The 20,090-nt window shown below is 36.0% G+C and overlaps 1 protein-coding gene and 1 pseudogene across 8 annotated transcripts in view; both read right to left on the bottom strand.

The window, feature by feature from the left end:
- Positions 1-20,090, bottom strand: part of CNOT4 (CCR4-NOT transcription complex subunit 4) — a 137,524-nt gene that overhangs the window by 35,803 nt on the left and 81,631 nt on the right. For 5 of the 8 annotated variants that reach the window (XM_022580436.2, XM_089917356.1, XM_022580404.2 and 2 more), the window contains one exon: positions 18,330-18,463. In XM_022580436.2, coding sequence (XP_022436144.1) covers positions 18,330-18,463 — 134 coding nt within the window. The remainder of the gene's footprint in view (positions 1-18,329; positions 18,464-20,090) is intronic. The other 3 variants (XM_022580425.3, XM_022580455.3, XM_022580471.2) reach the window with 1 other exon arrangement.
- LOC149748353 (signal transducer and activator of transcription 2-like) lies at positions 4-11,285 on the bottom strand (annotated as a pseudogene).

Raw genomic sequence — 20,090 nt, 5'->3', positions numbered from 1 at the left:
TAAATAGGAAAAAATAAAATCAAATCAGAGTACATTTACTCCCCACAACCAAAGCCAGAAAAATAGACATTTTATCATCTTAACATTTATTGAAGCACTCTGATGTAAGACATTAGGTTAGATGCTGGGGACACAAAGAAGTATAAGATAAAATCTCTATCCTTGAGCAATTTACAGTCTAATTAGATTCTCAAAAAACAACGGGTGAAACAATAGCTTATGAAAAAAAAAGTATTGCTTAAAATGGATACTAATCCATTATTTAGTTTTGTGCCCATGATAAACACATTCTCCATTAAAATTCTTGAAATAATACTCACCTATTTTTCTAGGTGCTTAATGGAGGGCGTAAAAGTTACTGAAATGCTATCTACATTTCTTAAAGGCAATACCTTTCTTTAATACTTCAATATCCTAATCATAACCCTAGAGAAGCCATATGTAAGTATACACACACACACACACACACACACACACACACACACACAGGAGACTAACAGAAAGAAACTTTTGTGCAAACTACTGCCTCAAACTAAAACAGTAAAACTTGACTTCCACAAGAGAAAATGCAGTATCACAGTAAAGTAACACAGATTTGCTAACTTCAAGTCCATTTTAACTCATCTGACTTAAAAACAAAAATCTTTATAAACATTATAACACTGACCTAGCAAGTCATTTCTACAACTAACTTTAACCCAGCACATGAACAAAAGATAAGTATTAGTACCCATACACTAATACTTATTTCTGATACAATATTATAGCAAAAAAATTTAAGATTCCAAATTTCTCAAAATTATTTTATTGCCTGGAAACATATACAAAGTCACCTTACAAATAGACAACTTACTGGTACCATATTTAATTGTTCTAGAAAAATTTAACAAGAACCCAACCTGAATACCAAGTGTATCTTCTGCAGAAACACTGCCAGATGCTCTTGAATCTGATTGGTAAGTCTGAAATTTACTTGAAGAGCATATTTACTTCTTATTATTCACAGTATATCAATAAATCAATTCATAATATTGTCAAGTGGGTAATACAAATAATTTTAAGATACAGCACTGAGCCCACTTAATTTAGAGGCAGTTGGGGAAACAAAACAGGTACACACCAACAAATATCAGCCAGTGTCAACTATTAAATGAACTGTTTAAACATTAAATGCCATAAATCTTTAGAAGAAAGATAAGCCACCCCAAGTGGGGCAATTAGGAAAAGTCTCCTAGGGAAGTTCAAATTTAACTAGGTCCTTAAAAAGATTTGCACATTGGGAGGAGGAAGGGAAAGGGGGAAAAACGGCATTAAAGGTAGGAAGAGCAAGTGTTTCAAGAATCAAAAGGTCATAGAAAAGGTTGAGAGAAAGGTAAGTAGTTTAGCTAACATATAGGATGATTTTAACAACGGGAGGTAAGGATAGAAAGGTAAGACACCAGAGGCCAATGGAAATTTTTTTGAGCACAGAAATGTTATGTAATAAATAAAGCAGTGTTTTAGAAAGATTAATTTGGTGATAGCATGAAGAACAGGCTGGAATATAATTCAGATAATCTGAGATAAACTTGCAATATTTTTAAAAAATTTACTGTGGTAAAATACACTTAATATAAAATTTACCATCTTAACCATTTTTAAGTGTACATTTCAGTGGTATTAAATACACACACCTTGTTGTACAACTATCACCAACATCCACCCGCATAACTCTTAATCTTATGAAAATGAAATTCTATACCCACTAAACAACAACTCCCCATTTTCCCCTCCTTCCAGCATCTACCATATACTTTCTGTTTAGATGACTTTGACTATTCTAAATGCCTTGTATATAAGTGGAATCAGAGTATTTGTCTTTTTTGTGACTAGCTTATTCCATAAATAATGTTCTCGAAGTCCATCCATGTTGTAACATACTGCAGAATTTCCTTCCTTTTTAAAACTGAATATTACATTGTATATATGTACCACATTTTGCTTGTCCATTCATCTGTCCATGAGCACTGAGATTGCTTCTACATTTAAGCTACTGTGAGTAATGGGGCTATGATGTAAGGGTACAAATATCACTTTAATATACTGCTTTCAATTCTTTTACATGTATATAAAGAAGTGGAATTGGTGGATCATATGGTAATTTTACTTTTAATTTTTTGAGGAATTGCCATGCTGTCTTCCACTACAGCTGTACCATTATACATTCTCACCAACAGTGCACAAGGACTCCAATATCCCCACATTCTTTCTAACACTTGTTTTCTGCTTTTTTGATAGTGGCTATGCTAACGGGTGGGAGGAGAATGGGTATGAGGAGATGTCTCATTGCAGTTTTGAGCTGCACATCCCTAATAATTAGTGATGTTGTGCATCTTTTCATATGCTTATTGGCCACTTACATATCTTCTTTGGAGAAATGTCTATTCAAGTCCTTTGCCCCTTTCTGAACTGATTATTTGATTTTTTTGTTGTTGAGTTTTAGGCGCTCTCTACATATCCTGGTTAATAATCATTATCAGACATATAATTTGCAAATATTTTTCCCATTCTGTAGCTTGTGGATAGTGTCTTTCGACTTACAAATATTTTTAAGTTTTCATGAAGTCCAATTTGTCTATTTTTTCTTTTGTGCCTTTGGTGTAATATCCAAGAAATCACTGCCAAATTCAATGTCATGAAGCTTTTGTCCTATACTTTCTCTTAAGGTTTTTTTTTTTGGGGGGGTGTTTTAGGTCTTAAATTTAGGTGCTTGATCCATTTTGAATTAATTTTTGAATACAGTGTTAGGTAAGGATCCAACTTCATTCTTCTGCATGTAGATACCCAGTTTTCCCAGCACCATCTGTTGAAAAGACTGTCCTTTCCCCAGTAGTCTGGCCTTGGTACCCTTGTCAAGTCATTTGGCCATATTTGTGAGTTAATATTTATGGGCTGTCTATTTCACTGGTCTATACGTCTATCTTTATGTTGATCCCACACTATTTTGATTACTGCAGCTTTGTATAAGTTTTGAAATCAGGGAGTGTGGGTCCTCCAGTTTTATTCTTCTTGTTCAAGATTATATTGGCTATTTGGAGTCTTCTGAGATTCTATATGAATTTTAGGATGGATTTTTTACCTGCAAAAAATGTCACTGGGATTTCTGACATGATTGGGATTGAATCTGTAGATTGCTTTGGGTAGAACTGACTTTTTAATATAAAGTATTCCAATCCATGAACATGAGATGTTGTTTTCATTTATTTATGTGGCTTTTTAAATTTCTTTCAGCAATGTTTCATAGTTTTCTTGTACAAGTCTTTCACTTCCTTGGTTATTTTGATTATTCTTTTGATCCTACTGTGAATGAAATTGCTTTTGTAATTTCTTTTCAGATTGTCCACTGTTCATGTATAGAAATGCAAATGATTTTTGTGTGTTGACTCTGTATCTTGCTACACTGTTGAATTCACTTATTAGTTCTAACAGGTGTGTGTGTGTGTGTGTGTGTGTGTGTATGATCTTTAGGATTTTCTACATATAAAACCATACCATCTGCAAAAAGAAATAATTTTACTTATTCTTTTTTTTTTTTTTTTTTTTTTTTTCCTGTACGCAGGCCTCTCACTGTTGTGGCCTCTCCCATTGCGGAGCACAGGCTCCAGACACGCAGGCTCAGCGGCCATGGCTCACGGGCCCAGCCGCTCCGCGGCATGTGGGATCTTCCCGGACCGGGGCACAAACCCGTGTCCCCTGCATCGGCAGGCGGACTCTCAACCACTGTGCCATCAGGGAAGCCCAATTTTACTTATTCTTTTCCAATTTAAATGCCTCTTCTTTTTCTTGGCTAATTGCTATGGCTAGAAAATACAATACTGTGTTGAACAGAAGTAGTGAAAGCAGGCATCCCTACCTTGTTCCTCACCTCAGAGGAAAAGCTTTCAGTCCTTCCACCATTGAAAAACCACTGTGGTTTTTCATATATGGCTCTTACTATGCTGAAGTAGCTTCCTTCTGTTCCTAAGTTAATTGTTTTTGTCATGAAAGAGTGTTTAATTTTGTCAAATGCTTTTTCTGCATCTATTGAGAGGATCCTGTGGTTTTTATGCTACATTCTGTTGATGTATATTGAACTGCTCAAGTTTCACACGTTAGACCATCCTTGCGTTCTAGGAATAAACCACACTTGGTCTTGGTGCATAATCCTTTTAATGTGCTGAATTCTGTATGCTCATGTTCTGTTAAAGATATATGCATCAATGTTCATTAGGGGTTCAAAGTTTGCTTTTCTTACAGTGTCTTTGTCTGGCTTCCGTTATCAGGGAATGTTGGCCTCAAAGAATGAGTTAGGAATCATTCCCTTCTCTTCAATTTTTGGGAAAAACTTGAGAAGGATTGGTATTAGTTCTCCTTTAAATATTTGGTAGAATTCACCAGTGGAGCCATTAGATCCAGGACCTTTCTTTGTTGGGAGATATTTGATTACTAATTCAATCTCCTAACTGGTTATACATTTATTCATGTATTTTATTTCTTTGTAACATAGTCTTGGTAGGTTTTATGTTTCTGGGAATCTGTCTCTTTCATCTAGGTGATCCAATTTGTTGGCATAAAACTGTTCACAGTGCTCTCTTATAATCCTTTTTATTTTTTGTAGAATCTGTAATGTTCCCACTTTAATTTCTTATATTAGTAATTTGAGCTGTCTCTTTTTTTTTTCTTAGTTCACCTAGCTAAAGCTTTGTCAGTTTTGTTGATATTTTTGAAGAACCAACTTTTGGTTTCATTGATTTTCTCTACTGTTTTTCTATTCTCTATTTCATTTATCTCTGCTCGAATCTTTATTATTTCCTTGCTTCTGCTTGCTTTGGGCTTATTTGTTCTTTTTCTAGTTCCTTAAATTGTGAGGTTAGATTGTTGACTTGGGATCTTTTTTTTTTAATGTAATAATAGCACTTATAGCTATAAATTTCCCCCTTAGCACCACTTTTGCTGCTTCCCAGAAGTTTTGGTATGTTGTGCTTTCATTTCCATTCATTTAAGTATTTTCTAATTTCCTTGTCATTTCTTCTTTGTTTGACCCATTAGTTGTTTAAAAGTGTTGTTTAATTTCCACAATTTTCTAGATTTCCTTTTGTTAATGATTTCTAATTTCATCCTATTGTGGTCAGAAAAGATACTTGGTATGTTTATCTTTTTAAATCTATTGAATCTTAATTTGTGGCCTAACATATGGTCTATCCTGGAAAATGTCCCACGTGCACTTGAGAAGAATGTGTATTCTGTTGTTGGGTACAGTGTTCTGTATATGTCTGTTAGATCTAGTTAGTTTGTATTGTTTAAATCCTCTCCTTATGCTTTGTCTGGTTGTTCTATCCATCATTGTGAGTGGGATACTGAAGTCTCCAGCTATGACTGCAGAACAATTTCTCCCTTCAATTCTGTCAGTTTTTCCTTCATATATTTCGGTGGTCATTGGGTGTGTAAATGTTTATCACTGTCCTATCTTCTTGCTGTAATGAAACTTTTCTTAATGTATAATGTCCTTCTTTGTCTCATATAATCCTGTTTTATTTAAAGTCCATTACGTCTGATATTAGTATAGCCACCCCTGATCTTTTTTGGTTCCTATTTGCACGGAATTATCTTTTCCCATCCTTTCACTTTCAACCTGTTTGTGTTCTGGGGTCTAATGTGAGTCTCTTGTAGACAGCATATAGCTGGATAGTGTATTTTGATCCATTCTGCCAATCTCTGTCTTTTGATTGGAGAACTGAACCCATTTACATTTAACATAACTAGTGATATGGAGTTATTATGTCATCATGCTATTTGTTTTCTATATGCCTTATAGCTTCCTCCACACTCATTTCTTTTATGTTTGATTTTTCTGTAGTGAAATGTTTAAATTCCTTTCTCATTTCCTTTTGTGTATATTCTAGAGCTCCTTTCTTTGCTGTTAGCATGGGAAATACATTTAATATTCTGAAGTCACAACAGTCTACCTTAAATTTATACTAACTTAACTTTCATAATATACAAAATTTCTGCTCTTTTACAGTTTCATCCCTATCCCTTTTGGTTACTGATGTCACAAAATTACACCTTCATACATTGTGTGCCCCCAATAATTCTTTTAAATGCAATTTCTTAAATTATGTAGAAAACAAGATTTGAAGTCACAAACCAAAGTTTCAGTAATACCAGCTTTTACACTAAAGTACTGGACCTTAAATGTACTAACCTCAAGTCATATAGGAAGAAAAAAGTATAGTGACAAACCATTGTTATAATAACACTAGCTTTCATAATAGCTCACTTATTTACTTTTATTGAGATCTTTATTTCTCCATACAGCTTTGGGTTACCATCCAGTGTCCTTTCATTTCATCTTGCAAGACTCCTTGAGCATTTCTTGCAGGGCAGATCTAGAGGTCCTGAACTCCCTCAGCTTTTGTTTATTTGGGAATGTCTTAATTTCTCCCTCACTCTTTGAGGACAGTTTTGCTGTACAGAAGACGCTTGGCTGGTGTATATATGTATTTTTTTCCTTTTAGCACTCTGAATCTATTAGCCCACTGCCTTCGGGCCTCCAAAGTTTCTAATGAGAAATCTGCTGATAATCTTACTGAAGATCCCCTTCTATGTGATGATTTTCTTCTGCTGCTTGCAAGATTCTCTCCTTTGTCCTGATTATCATGTCTCAGTGTCTCACTGTGGATCTCTGAATTCACCTTAATTAGAATTTGTTAAGCTTCTTGGATGTTTATATTTAGCAAATTGGGGAGGTTTTCAGTCATTATCTCTTCAAATATTCTCTCTGCATCTTCCTCTCTCTCGTCTCCCTGGAACTCCAGTAATGCATCTGCTGGTCCACTTGGAGTCCTACAGGTCCCTTAGGCTCTGCTGACCTTTCCTCAATCTTTGTGTGTGTGTGTGTGTTCCTCAGACTAGATAATTTCCATCACCCTATCTTCAAGTTTGCTGATTCTTTCTCCTGCCTGCTCAAATCTGCATTTGACTCCTCTAGAATATTTTTCATTTCAATTATTATACTTTTCAGCTCCAGAATTTTTTAGTTTCTTTAAAAAATTTCTACCTTTTATTTTTTAAAATATTTATTTATTTGACTGCATCGGGTCTTAGTTGTGGCACGCAGGCTCTCTAGTTGTGGCATGCAGGCTCTAGAGCATGTGGGCTTAGTTGCCCTGCGGCATGTGGGATCTTAGCTCCCGGACCAGGGATCAAACCCATGGCCCCTGCACTGGAAGGTGGATTCTTAACCACTGGACCACCTGGGAAGTCTACCTTTTATTGATGTTTCCTTTTTCGTTCACACATCACTTTCTTGACTTTCTCCACATTTTCCTTTAATTCTTTAAGAATCTTTAAGAGAGTTGCTTTAAAGACTCTGTCCAGTATATCTGCCATTAGGTCTTTTCCAGGGATGGTTTCTGTTGCTTTATTTTCTTTTGAATGGACCATTCTTTTCTGTTTCTTTTTATGCCGTCTGATTTGTTGTTTAACACTGGCCATTTGAAATCTATCTAGTAACGTGGTACCTCTGGAAATCAGATTCTTCCCCTTCTCCAGTGTTTGCTCTTTTTGTTACTGGTTGTTGTTTTGTTTGTTTTTTTCTTTTTTTGATTGTTGTAGGCTGTCTCTGTGCTGAGAATCGGTCTTAGGTGTAAACTTAAGGTCTTCTCAGGTCTATTCTGAGCCTTCCCTGGACATGCAGTCACTTTCTAATTTTCCCCATTATATGTGGTTGTTTTTGAATGTCCTAAGTCTTAGTGTCTGGCTCCCAAAAGGGGAAAAAGCAAAAATTAAAGGAGTATGGCAGGAGGGTGTCAGTCCTTTAAATCCCCTGAAATCACTTCAGAGAGGAAGGGACTTGCAACTTGGGTAAGGTGCAACAATGACTGCCTGCCTCTTCGTCTGCACCTGTGATTGGAAGCAATAATCAGCATTCAGAGCAGAGATCCTCAATATTTGAGAACACGGTCTTCTTTCTCCACCCTGTCTCCCGCAAGCTATATGCAAGCTGCTCCAGGAACATGTACATAGCACCTGCCATGTGGCTGGGGGTGGGGGAGGGGTAGCTACTACTGTGCTAAGGCTGAAATTGACCGAAGTTAACTGCCAAGTCTTTCCCTGGAAGTTGCAAGCCTTCAAAAGACCTCAGAGTTCCAAAATAGTTACATCAGACAGATTATGCAAGTGTAACTGTTGTCCAGGTGGAGAGAGTGATTCCTGGGGCTATCTACTCTGCCACCTTCCCCAAATTTGCACTATTCTTATAATAAGGGAATACAGGCTTCAAGTTGAGAGGAAGGAGTAGTCATAGAAACAGATGGATGAAATCAAGCTATTACATAGGAAGAACTTCAGTGTCTTGATCTTGGTTCACCTCCTCAGTCGCCACCATTAAAACACACTAAATAATAATTTTCAGTATAGATGAGGTCAATCTTGCTAATGTCAAGGGCAATATATGAAAATATTATGACATTCAGAATTAAATCTTGAGACTGTTTCTGGACTACAACTAATTAGGATAACTTATATCATCTTTTCCACCATGCCACCTGCAGTTTCATAAGCAGTGATTCATTGACACTTAAAGCTTTACCTGGGAAGGTTTTATCAAAGATCTCTAGATCAAAATTTCTAGATCACTGTCATCAATCCAAAGACAGCTGCTGAAAAATCAGGATCAGGGCAAGATATTAGTAAGCTTAAGTTCCATTCAGTTTTAGAATATTCTTCAATTTATTATAAGAATTAACAAATTCAAGGAATAATAACTGAGAGCTTTAGAAATAAGGATATAACTAGAAAGTTTTATTTTTTAGGTAAAAGTTCAATTAAAATTAAACCTGCCATAGTAAGTGCAACTATAAGTGCAAAAATGGCAAATAAAGATGGGGGACTCCCTGCAAATGAATGTATAAACCCAAAAGAAAGAAAAAGTGTATTTTTGAAGTCTAATTGCAATAAATGTGAACTTCTTGCACTCTGATGGCTGAACAGAAAACACGTATCTCAAAGCTACCACTAACAGGTCAGAGTTCTCACAACTCTCCTGGCATCAGGTGCCCAAATTCCATTAAGCTCTGTCATACTAACAAATTTGTTGTTTTACATTCAACATCCATCCACCCATTATCATGCCAAGATGGTTAAGAAAGGAAAGCAAACTTTAATAAATATCACATTTACTAATGAAGATAGAGACCTATTTCCTGGGGTTCCCTGGGAATGGCTCTAGAACAGGCTCCAGCTTTAGTACTGGTCCTGGGTTTGGTTCTGGCACTCTTTGTGATACCATGCCTAGTGTGGGCTCCAGTGCTGGTCCCAGATCCAGCCCTGCTCAAGCAGTGGCTCTAACTCCAGGCTTAGCTCTGGCCCCCTGTGCCAGTGTGGGCTCCACCTCTAATGACTCAAGTTCTGGCTCTAGTGGTTGTTCTAGCTCATCCACTTGTCTGTTAAAGAGACCAGAATGAGCCTATGTTTCAGGTTATTTCCTCTGTTCCTGAAGATTAACTCTCTCCTGGTAGTAGCACCCAAAAGCCTCATCCCTGGGGCTTCAGGAGTAGAGGAAGTATAGCAGGTTCTCGGGTAAGTCCGCCTCAGTAAGAGGTTGGTAGTGGTGGACTTCAGTTAGCACGAATGACTGCAGTACCTCCTGGTGCAGGGCTGCACTTCATCATCGTTCAACCAAGAACAGGTAATACCCCCTCCCAATGATTCACTTAAGTGCAACAGAAAGGTATCAGAGATGGTCTTCAGCAGCTGGCATTCCTGGCGGTGTTGGAAAAGAACTGCCAGTTCTAGGGATGTGAGCTGACCAGACTGAACCAGAGAACCAAGGACCAGGCAATCAAGAGTAGGTTCATGTTAGAAATAATCACCACACAGAGGGTATCTGTCTTCAGCTCCTGCTTCAGATCCTGGTAGGTGTATCCGACCATGAAGCTGATAAATGTGTGATTCCTGTTGCACCCAGCAGTCCCCTATTATTGCCCTTTCCAGAACCACCTGAACACGGCTCCACCAGTCAGGCAGCCAGAGTACCAAATTAAAGCCTGACTCTGCTCCTTCTTGGGGTACAAAGTTTTCTGGTTTGAAGTCAGAATGTTGAACTTCTGGAAACTTTGTACAGTTGGCCCTCAATATCCATGGGTTCCACATCCTCAGATTCAAGAATATTCAGAGGAGAAAACATTTTGGAAAGTTCCAAAAAGCAAACTTGAATTTCTCTTGTGCCAGCAACTATTTACTTAGCATATACATTGTATTAGGTATCATAAGTAATCCAGAGATAATTTAAAGTACACAGGAGGATGTGTGTAGGTTATGTGCAAATACTACACCATTTTATATAAGGGACTTGAGCATACGAGGATTTTGTTATCCTAAGGGACTGATCCCCGTGAATACTGAAGGATGACTGTAATTGATGAAGCTTACAGTCAGTGGAGACTTTTGCAGTCAGTGACCCACTGTCTTCCTGGAATCTCCTCAGCAGCCTCGTCTGGACAGTGAACTTCCTCCCCATCTTGAGGATGAGGGGTCAATGGGGAGTTTAGGAAACATAGCACTGGGTTTCTACCACAAAGGCTAGGAACAGATCTAAAAGCAACTCTGTGTATGGGGCCTTCCACAGGTCCACCCCTTTAGTCAGAAGGTCATCCTGATAGCTAACCAGGCAACTGAGTTCCTTCAGCAGCTGATTCAGGTGAAACAACAACTTTGCTCCAGCTGTGAACACTTCTCCAGCTGATTCAACCCATCGTCCAGGGGGGCTCCAATGCAGGTGTTTTGCTGCTGGACCTTCCATTAATTAGGGTGATTAATTGGCCTAGCAGTGCTTTGGAGGCATCCAGCACCTCCTTTCTCCTTTAGTCCAGTTCACTGAGAATTTCCTGCAAAAGCTGCTGCTGTCTGGTCTGACGGGCGCCCATAGAGGGTATTCTCACTGGGGTCTGGGTCTTACATGGGAAGCAGAAGACATCCTGCTGGTCTTTCAGTTGGCTGATGGATTTCACCAGCTTCTCCATCATAGCCCTTAATTCTAGGGTCCAGGATTCAATCTCATGCTGCTGGCTTTCCACAGGTGCTTCGAGGTCTGCCTCTCCTTGCTCCGAATGAGCCCTCTGAGCCTGGATCAGAATTAAAGAGATCAAAGATTGTCTCAGCCAATTAGGTATGGCCCCGAGGAAAGGCCAGAATGTCCCAACAGAATTTTTGCAAGTTGTGCTGTAGTAACAAACACGCAAGGTCCTGGCTGCATCCACACTCATAGTTCAGTTGGTTTAAGAAGTGGAAGAATAGCATGTTCGCCCTGGAATCATCGCTGTCCAGTAATAATACGAAGGGAAAGAGAAATTGAGACCCCTGAACCACACAGTTGACTGAAAAGCAATGGCTTCAAGTGGGATTGAGAAATTCTAATAGGTAGTTAGGGTTCATAACAATCAAGATATTATTTCCAGAAGGTAATGCTGTGTGTATAAATCCCTGCAGATAAAAATTTGTAAACGTGTTTTCATACAGTCTCATTAAAAATCTTTTTTAAGTTCTAGTCCTAAATAGTTCTGAAACCTATGGCGAAACTACAGATTTCTCAGGATTAAATATTTTCCAACTAACCCAACAGTTGGAATCTGGTGCTATGGAGCTTTTCAAAATATAAATATTTATATTTATCTATTGAAAGTATAGAGTATATATATATATATAGATTCTGTCCTTGGAGATTCTGATTCAGTTAGTCCAAATTGAGATACCTGGTGTCTGATGATCACTGCACTAGTGCAAAAGGAACACAGTGAAAAGGCATCAAGTCTCCTCAAAGTGTCTGAAGTTATTAGACTTTAGAGCCAGAAGGAATCATTAATATCAAATTGAAATACTCTGTTTTACAGATAAAGAAACCAAAATTCGCAACTATCTGAAGCAGGTAGTGTGACACTGCTGTGCCTCTGTTTGGATCTTCAGATGCTCAGCCAACTCTGCTACCTTCTAACTGGCCCTTTGGGCAGTTTTGAGTTTGATTTCCTTTTATTTCCTTGGTGGCGACAGCACCAAATTCCTAAATATAGTCTTCTTGGCTGCTTTCTAAAATTTGCAACATAAAACAAGTAGTCACATAGTAGAAGAATCAAAGAAAAATTCATTTTTAAGAACTGGGAGTGGGATAGGAAAAATACTGAGGAAGTCTAGTTCCCTTGTTTCTCACTTTCACAAGATAAAAATAGTAGTCATGGTTGTACTAATTTTTGTTGCATTTGAATATAAAGTAAAATTTAAGCCAGATGTCAATATAATGGACATTTCCAAATTTCTGTCATGTTACTATATACACAAGTACATATTCACACCGCTCCTAAATATTCCCATATTTATTGAGAATAATTCATTTTAATTTTTCATGCTCACCAGAGTCTTAAATAACTGAGATAAACATTTGCTACTGCAAAGGACGAATTTAAGTTATAGACAGGAAGCTTGCTTTTATAGAATTTATTTTGATACAGGGGCTTCAAATATACATTAACATTGAAAATATCACTTTGCTACTAAAATATGGCCACATCTTAAGTAACATGACACAATTAACATGGCAAGAAAAAAATGCCTCAATAAACCTAGACTAACTGTAGGTGGCAAATACGATTCTAATTGGAATTTTCTCATAACTCCAGGACATACCAAATATGAATGAAAATAAATGTTCTGATTACTAGTAAGCACAAAAAATTAATTATCATTAATATTAAAACTGAAGGATGGACATCCACCATCCTAAACATATCATAAGACTGTGGCAAGCTTTCAAAAACAACAGAAAAATCTCCATCTATTCATTATAATTTTGTATTTCAATAATAAAGTTTGATCTTAAAAAGATACTAAGTTGAATTTAAACACACAATTGCTCATTTGATGTGCCTTTTCTTCTATTCTAAGAAATAAGGGCACCAAAAACTCTATCTCTAACTGTTTCCTCCCATCCCTCCCAACATAACCCTTCCCCCCTCCCTTCCCCTCCCTCATTACACCCACCCTCTGGAAAAAATACCAGTAGCTCTCTATCCTTTTTGAAAATATTCTACTTAGGTGGAGCAAGATACCAGAGTTGACTTACTAGTTTTCCAAGTATGTATGTGTACATGTGCAGTAACTTTATATATCCAAATACATCATGGGAATAAAATTTAAGAAAAATAAGGAAAGACTGAGAAATAAGTTCAGAAAAATCTCATAATTCATGAATTTTAATGTAAATATCCAATTTTAGCAAACTTTACTATCTACTTAATTTACTAGTAAGCAGCCCTTAGTTTTATACAAAAATAAAAGTAGGGAAATGCAAATCATTTACCTATTTGAAAAATGGGAATGCCTTTCTGGGGATCCATTTTACAAAAAAAAATGTAGGCTACCTTTCATGGCACTTGGCCATACTTTGAGAATTACTGCTTTACACTGCTCCTCCTCCAGAAAAATTTAGACACACACACACACACACACACACACACACACACACTTTACATAAAATTTCAGAGTTCACAGATACTCAGAAGCCTATGCGTGATTTAACACGCTCTACTGAGACTATTTTGTACAAGTTTCTGGACCATATCCTTTCTAAATCTCAGGGATTTACCAAATGATGTTAGGACAGAAGAACAGGATTCACGCAGTGACTACCCCCATTCTGCTAAATAAATAAGGCACTCTGGCTATGGCTTCCGTCTATCAGAGCTTATATTTGACTTTCAATAAAAATATAGCTGTATATATTTTTTAAAGATGTACATTTTCCTTCAATGTGATAAAAACTGACAAATTTCTATAGAAGTTTTCCATTCATCTTTTCTTTAGCTTATCCTCTACTGCCACCAATCTGTGGTTTAGGGAAGGTTTTGCTTAACCTTCCTTGGAATTTATAGTACATCCACTATATTTAAGCCTTAAGTACCAGAGATCTTTAAGGTCAAACTACATACAGTTATGGCATAGTTTCATTTAATTGATTTAGTTTGATTCATGTCAGAGTTTTAAATTCATGTTAGAGTCTTAAATTTCACCTATTCTAGACTAAGAAATGGCAGAGTGGGGGAATGAGCTTGGGCTTAAAAGTGACAGAGACTTTAGGTCAGAATCTGGTCTATCACTTATTTGTGTAGGATACTGGTAAATTATCTAAACTCTCTGAGACTTAGTATTCTTGCCAGTAGTAAAATACCAATGATGGCTACCACACAGGACTACTGAGGAGATTAAATGAACACAGAAGACACCAAATTTCTGTTCAACCCTCTTTCTACCTAAATCTAAAGCTGAACATCTTGATTCCTTCAACGGTGGCTTCTTTGAGCCACATAAAGTCAGAACCACTTACCTTGAGTGATCTGCACACCCCATAATCTGTCCCCCACATACTTGTAGGTAGGCCTATGCACTGTCCTGGGCATATAGCAGCCATCTAGCTACTATTCCTGTCTCAGTCTTCACAGTTGGTGCACAAATAGTGCCTCAATGTAAATAAAGGTATCTCAAAGCCCCAAACTTAAAAACAAAATATCCAGTCCACAAGCATCACTACTGCATGGCTCCCTTACTCCCCATTCTTTACATTTGTATTCATCATTTCAAAGTAACTTACTAATACAGAAAAACAGCATATCTACAGTCAATACTCAATCTGACTGATACACTCTCAAACTCATAATAATGGGGATGTGTGTGTGAAGAACAAATGACACACATCCTCTAATTTATTATTCAAGTGAGACAGGAATAAGACATTATAGAAAATTTCACTTACTAATATTAATGTGCATCATGGGACCATGTCAGGGTTCAGTGACGATTAGTAGCTATGATACTTTTAATATTTGTACTCTGGATTAATTACAAATGAAAAAAGTACATTTTAAGTTTAATGTCAATCTATAAAGTTCCAAGTTTTGCTTTCTTGCAATTCTTCTAAAACTGCTACTCACTACTCAGGAATGCCAAGAAAAGAGGAAAAGGAACCATTCTTTTTCTTTGTGTCCCTGGAAAGTCTAATTCTCAATTTATCTTGAATAAGAAAAATGTTCTCTGTAGGGTAGGACCATAGAAAGAGTTGTACGGCTCATCTTTCTAACTTGGCAGACTAAACTTATCTACAAATTTATATAACTTTATACAAACTTATCTACAAATTCATCCCTACCACTGTACCTTGTATGGTGGCAACGTAGAAATGAAGACCAAAGCAGACTTTCAGTAATACTGACAGTCAAACTTACTCTCTTACAGGGGTTAGCATGGAAAGAAAACAAACTATAGGAGCTGCCAAAAAACCAAAACAACAAACCCACAACTCTCTGTAACCTGGGCCATTAACTGTCCTTAATAAATTTGGGGGACTTGCATTAAACAAACAAAAAACAACCCTTCTCCCTCCCCGCAAAACCTTCCTATATCATGTACTTATGAAAAGCAAAGGTAACTATGGCAAAATTTATTCTGGTCCCTGCTGAAGTTCAGTTGCACTGGTTTTGGGCAAAGTTATCAAATGGGAATACTGTTTTAAATTCCCCTTTTTCTTCTTTTTTTCCTCTACAACTTGTGGCTGCTATAACACTCCTCTCCTGTTACTGAAACAGTTACAAATGTGCTCTGACTACACTTTATATGAAGGCAAAGTCAATAAAATATTAGTAAATCTATTAATAAGGGATCACAAAAAAAATAAAGTTAACTACTGTTAAAACGCTAAAAAGACATTTGTAAATTCCAATTTTCACTTCCAATCTAAAGAAAAAAGCTCAATAAATTAAAAATAGCAAGATATTTTCCCATTGTGATTAAAAATTTATCTCAAATAAATGGTTAAAATCATATTTAAGAGTGAATAAAACACTGGAGAGATCTCTATAAAAGTAATGCAACAGGATGCCTGCTAGCACCACTTTCTAACACTGTTCTTTAATTTTTAGCCTAGGGATTCTCAAGTAGGAAGAGATGATGGTGGGAGATCCGATTTTAAAATGCAGGGAAAAGACCAAAAAAAATCTTTCCTGAGAGACACAAAAGACTTAAATAGAGAGATATACCACATTAATGGTTGAGAGGATTCAATGTTATACTGTAGAATATAAATTCTCCCAAAATTGATCTATAAATTCAAGTATTTTGAAACAGACTTGGCCAACTAATGGGAGAAGCCAGTCTATATACTGCACAGAAAACACTTAAATACCAATAAAACATGGCAAAGAGATACGAATTCACAATGCATAAGTTCACTATATTAATCAACTATAAATCAAAATGAGATTTTTTGTTTATCAAATTGGTAAATGTGCAGAAAAAAATACTCAATTCAAGTAAACAGGTACTCACAATCATTGACTCAGAGGTTCTAAGAGCATCAAAACTATAACCAAAATGTTTACATGAAAAAATGTTCATCACAGTATTATAAATAATAGCACCAAAATGAAAGTAAGATAATATACATCAGCAGGAGACTGGTTTAATAAATTTTAAATACTCACATATAATGGAATACTACACAGTCATAAAAATTGCTTTCATAACATGGGAAAATATTCATAATAATGGGTATTAAGTTTTAAAATGTAACAAACCAATGTGTTTTGTGTATATATACATTCACAGGAAGGAAAAGGACTACAAGGAAATATACACTGCAAGGAAGATACATCAAATCATTTTCAGTGAAAACGTCTGAGTATTGAGATCACATACAATTTTTACTTTCTTCTTTATGCTTTTGTATATTTTTCAGATTTCCTTCAATAGAAACATGACTTTTATATTCAGGGAATAACAAATGTAGCAAAGAGATCATCTAAATTTTACGTTTCTGCTCTGAATTCTCTAGGGGCTATAAACCAGAATATGACTTTAATTAGAATGACAACACTTTTAATGAGAATAAAGATGTGTATTTAAAAGCATCTGAAATAAATTTTTACTACAATAACCTCATTCTTATATAATGCACTACAGAGTTAGCAACCAATGAGGTAAATAATAACATAGGTTCATAATAAAATAAACATACAGGGTGGGGACAAAAAGATCAACGGAAAGGGTCAAAGCTTATCAACCCAAAAAGATTTTAAACTTAGCTTTTATTCTTAGCTTTGATAAAACAAATTTCACATAGTTTATTATATAGTAATTTTATGTTTTGCTCTATGGCCTCATATATTTATATACACATGTACATATGTGTGTGCAAATAAATAGGAAGTATTTAAATTTGAATTGCCTTTATAAATAATCTTTACTATCAAAGTGAATAAACTTAACAAGGACTTCAAGAATTTAAATACAAGAATAAGTTTTGAAGAAACTGACTCTGATAACAATTCATGTAGTTATTATTAGCTATGTTTAAAAAATGGCCCTTACATTATTTTAGTGCTAAATAAACATGGGACTACAATGGGACTATGTAATAATCAGACATTTAAAACATCACTTAAATGAATTTAACTTTGGAATAATTTTTTTTAAAAAGAAAATCGACCTATTTAAATTAATTACAGCTATTTACTTTAAATGAATTCACTTTACAAAACTCAGACTTATCAAAAAAAAAAGATCCTGACACATCAAACTTAAGGTACATTCAGAATAAAGTATAACCCCCAAATTATTGTTTTATTAATCATACCATTTTCTCACAGGCCATAACCAAATACAGTCCAAGATGTGAAGATCACCATATCAGAATAAGACTCAATACATAAAATTATAAATTTGTTTAAACATCAACAGAATATAGGTCTACGCAAAAATAAGTTGCCTCCAAGATGAATAAGATCTGAATATGGGATACCCTCCTCACTCAGAGGACATAAGACTTTGGTGATTCCTGAGACTAGACAACCATGAATACTTCTATCCCCAACAAAAAATGCTTCAGATAACGCCCACTGTCCCTTTTACAGTGTTTTCCCCCTCATTACATCAGGAGGGAAACCCCAATTAGGTGACAAGAGCCTTTTAAATAACCCACGTCTCTTAATTTCCTTTTTATCAAGGAGAGTGTTCCCAGGGCTCAGGGTAGTCTGCAAATCAATGCAAAGGGGAAGCATCAAGAGGCTCATCTGCAGTATTACCAGGGAGCAGCAGGCAGCAAATATTCAAACCCAGAAATTGTGACTCAACATTTCCTATATAGTACAACAATTCTGCACAAATGACAGACACTGTCAAGAAGGATCCTGCCTGTAAAAGATGTAGAATGAAAAGAGAAGATTGACAGGCATGAAGGTAAGGTAACTGATTACATTAATATCGGTACTTACGTATCATACCTCTGCAGTGGTGTCACTTTGTTCTTATTCTTATCAACTGAACCCGTAGACAGCTGAAGAAAATTGGGGTTTAATTTATATAATTCTTGAAGTAGCTTCTGTTCATATTCTTGGTGTTTACCCGCCTAGTGGAAGAAGAAATTAAAACTGCAGTGGGACTCACAAAGTGGCTGGTATAAAATGCTGATGTACTTTATGAATTACTAAAGCTATTCTAAATAAAACACATAAGGATTTGTCATGGCATCAGAGAAACCTGTGAGGAAAATGTCACAGAACTTCTAGACCAATGAAAGTTCTTGCAGCAAAACTACAGGAGACATATTCCATTAACTAAGGCATTTCATCACCCACTTTATGTGGAGAAAAGAATATTAACAGACAACATTTTTGCTAGTTTAAAAAACTAGAGGGGCCCTTTTAAACTTACTTCCCCATCTTTCACATAAGAATTAAGTCTTCTAACAGGTCATTACAGAATTTTCTGAAAATCACTGAAAAATTAGTCTCTCTTTTTAGAAGATTGATAAGTAACACACAGTTGAAGAGTTTTACTATATTTTTCATTATACTAACACTAATTAGCACATTAATTTGTTTTTACATAAAAGTTAATATATTTTAAACTTTAGACCAGAGGATGGCAATTTAGAGCCAGCCACTTTGTTTTTATAAATAAAGTTTTACTGGAACACTCATGCTCATTCATTCATGTGTTATCTATGACCTCTTTTGTGCTACAACAGCAAAGTTGAGTAGTTGCTGCAGAGATCATATTCCCAGAAAACATAAAATATTTACTAACTGGCCCTTTACATAAAAAGTTTGTGAATCCCTGCTCTATACACAACAAAGACAACTCTGTATTTACTGGAGTTGGTAGCTGTCTATCAGAAGGCAGTGTCACAAATGTGATGGAATAAATCAGAAAGACTGACTATGGAAACTAGGCACATACAAAAAATAAATTACAATACAATGAAATTACTCTGAATAACTTTTTACTATCTGCATGTATATTATGACCGCAATGACATTTTTTACTTACCTGCAGGGTTGTTAATTATTTTAAAAGTGTGGTCTAAATAGATGTTATGGGAAAACCAAAACCAGAACAGAACAGATCAAAGCAAAAACAAAACAATAAAAACAAGGGCAGTATCATCTAATTGAGCACAACTGTATCATATATATTGCACAATGCATTGTTCCCTGTTCTGAGAGGGCTCTTGCCTGTTCACCTGGGTCTACAAATATTTCATATGGTACTAAATTTTGAGTTATGCAGTAACAAGGAAAGATCTGGTTTTTGCCATGATATAATTTGCTCAAGTTTCCTTTCTACATTGACAAAGTGTTTTAACGAGGAAACCCCTTTTCAAAGTAATTCTGAACTAAGATAAAGAAGAGCAAGATGAATTCAGGACAACAATATGAAATGAATTTTAAATTGTTAAGAAAAAACACAGTTTAGATGCGGATTTTACATCTTTAAAACATAAAAAGCCCTGAAAATTCTTTCTGCAAGCAATACTTCAGGAGATATTACGGCTTTTGTTAGCCACAAAGAGCTCAAATTGGTATTCAAATGATTTAACAGGGGCAGTTCATAGAGACAGGTTAAATCCCATTACAAATAAATTCTAAGGGACTGTCCACCCATGTCCTTTTACTCTTCAATAATACTTAAGTGAGATCAACTGGGGCTTAGAAATTCCTGGACAGAGATTTTCATTGTAATAGTACCCATAG

Source organism: Delphinapterus leucas, chromosome 9, assembly GCF_059928025.1.
Source record: "Delphinapterus leucas isolate spDelLeu-1000000601 "Yukka" chromosome 9, BTC_Dleu_Yukka2, whole genome shotgun sequence".
Lineage (NCBI taxonomy): Eukaryota > Metazoa > Chordata > Mammalia > Artiodactyla > Monodontidae > Delphinapterus > Delphinapterus leucas.
This window is presented reverse-complemented; position numbering and strand designations above follow the sequence as displayed.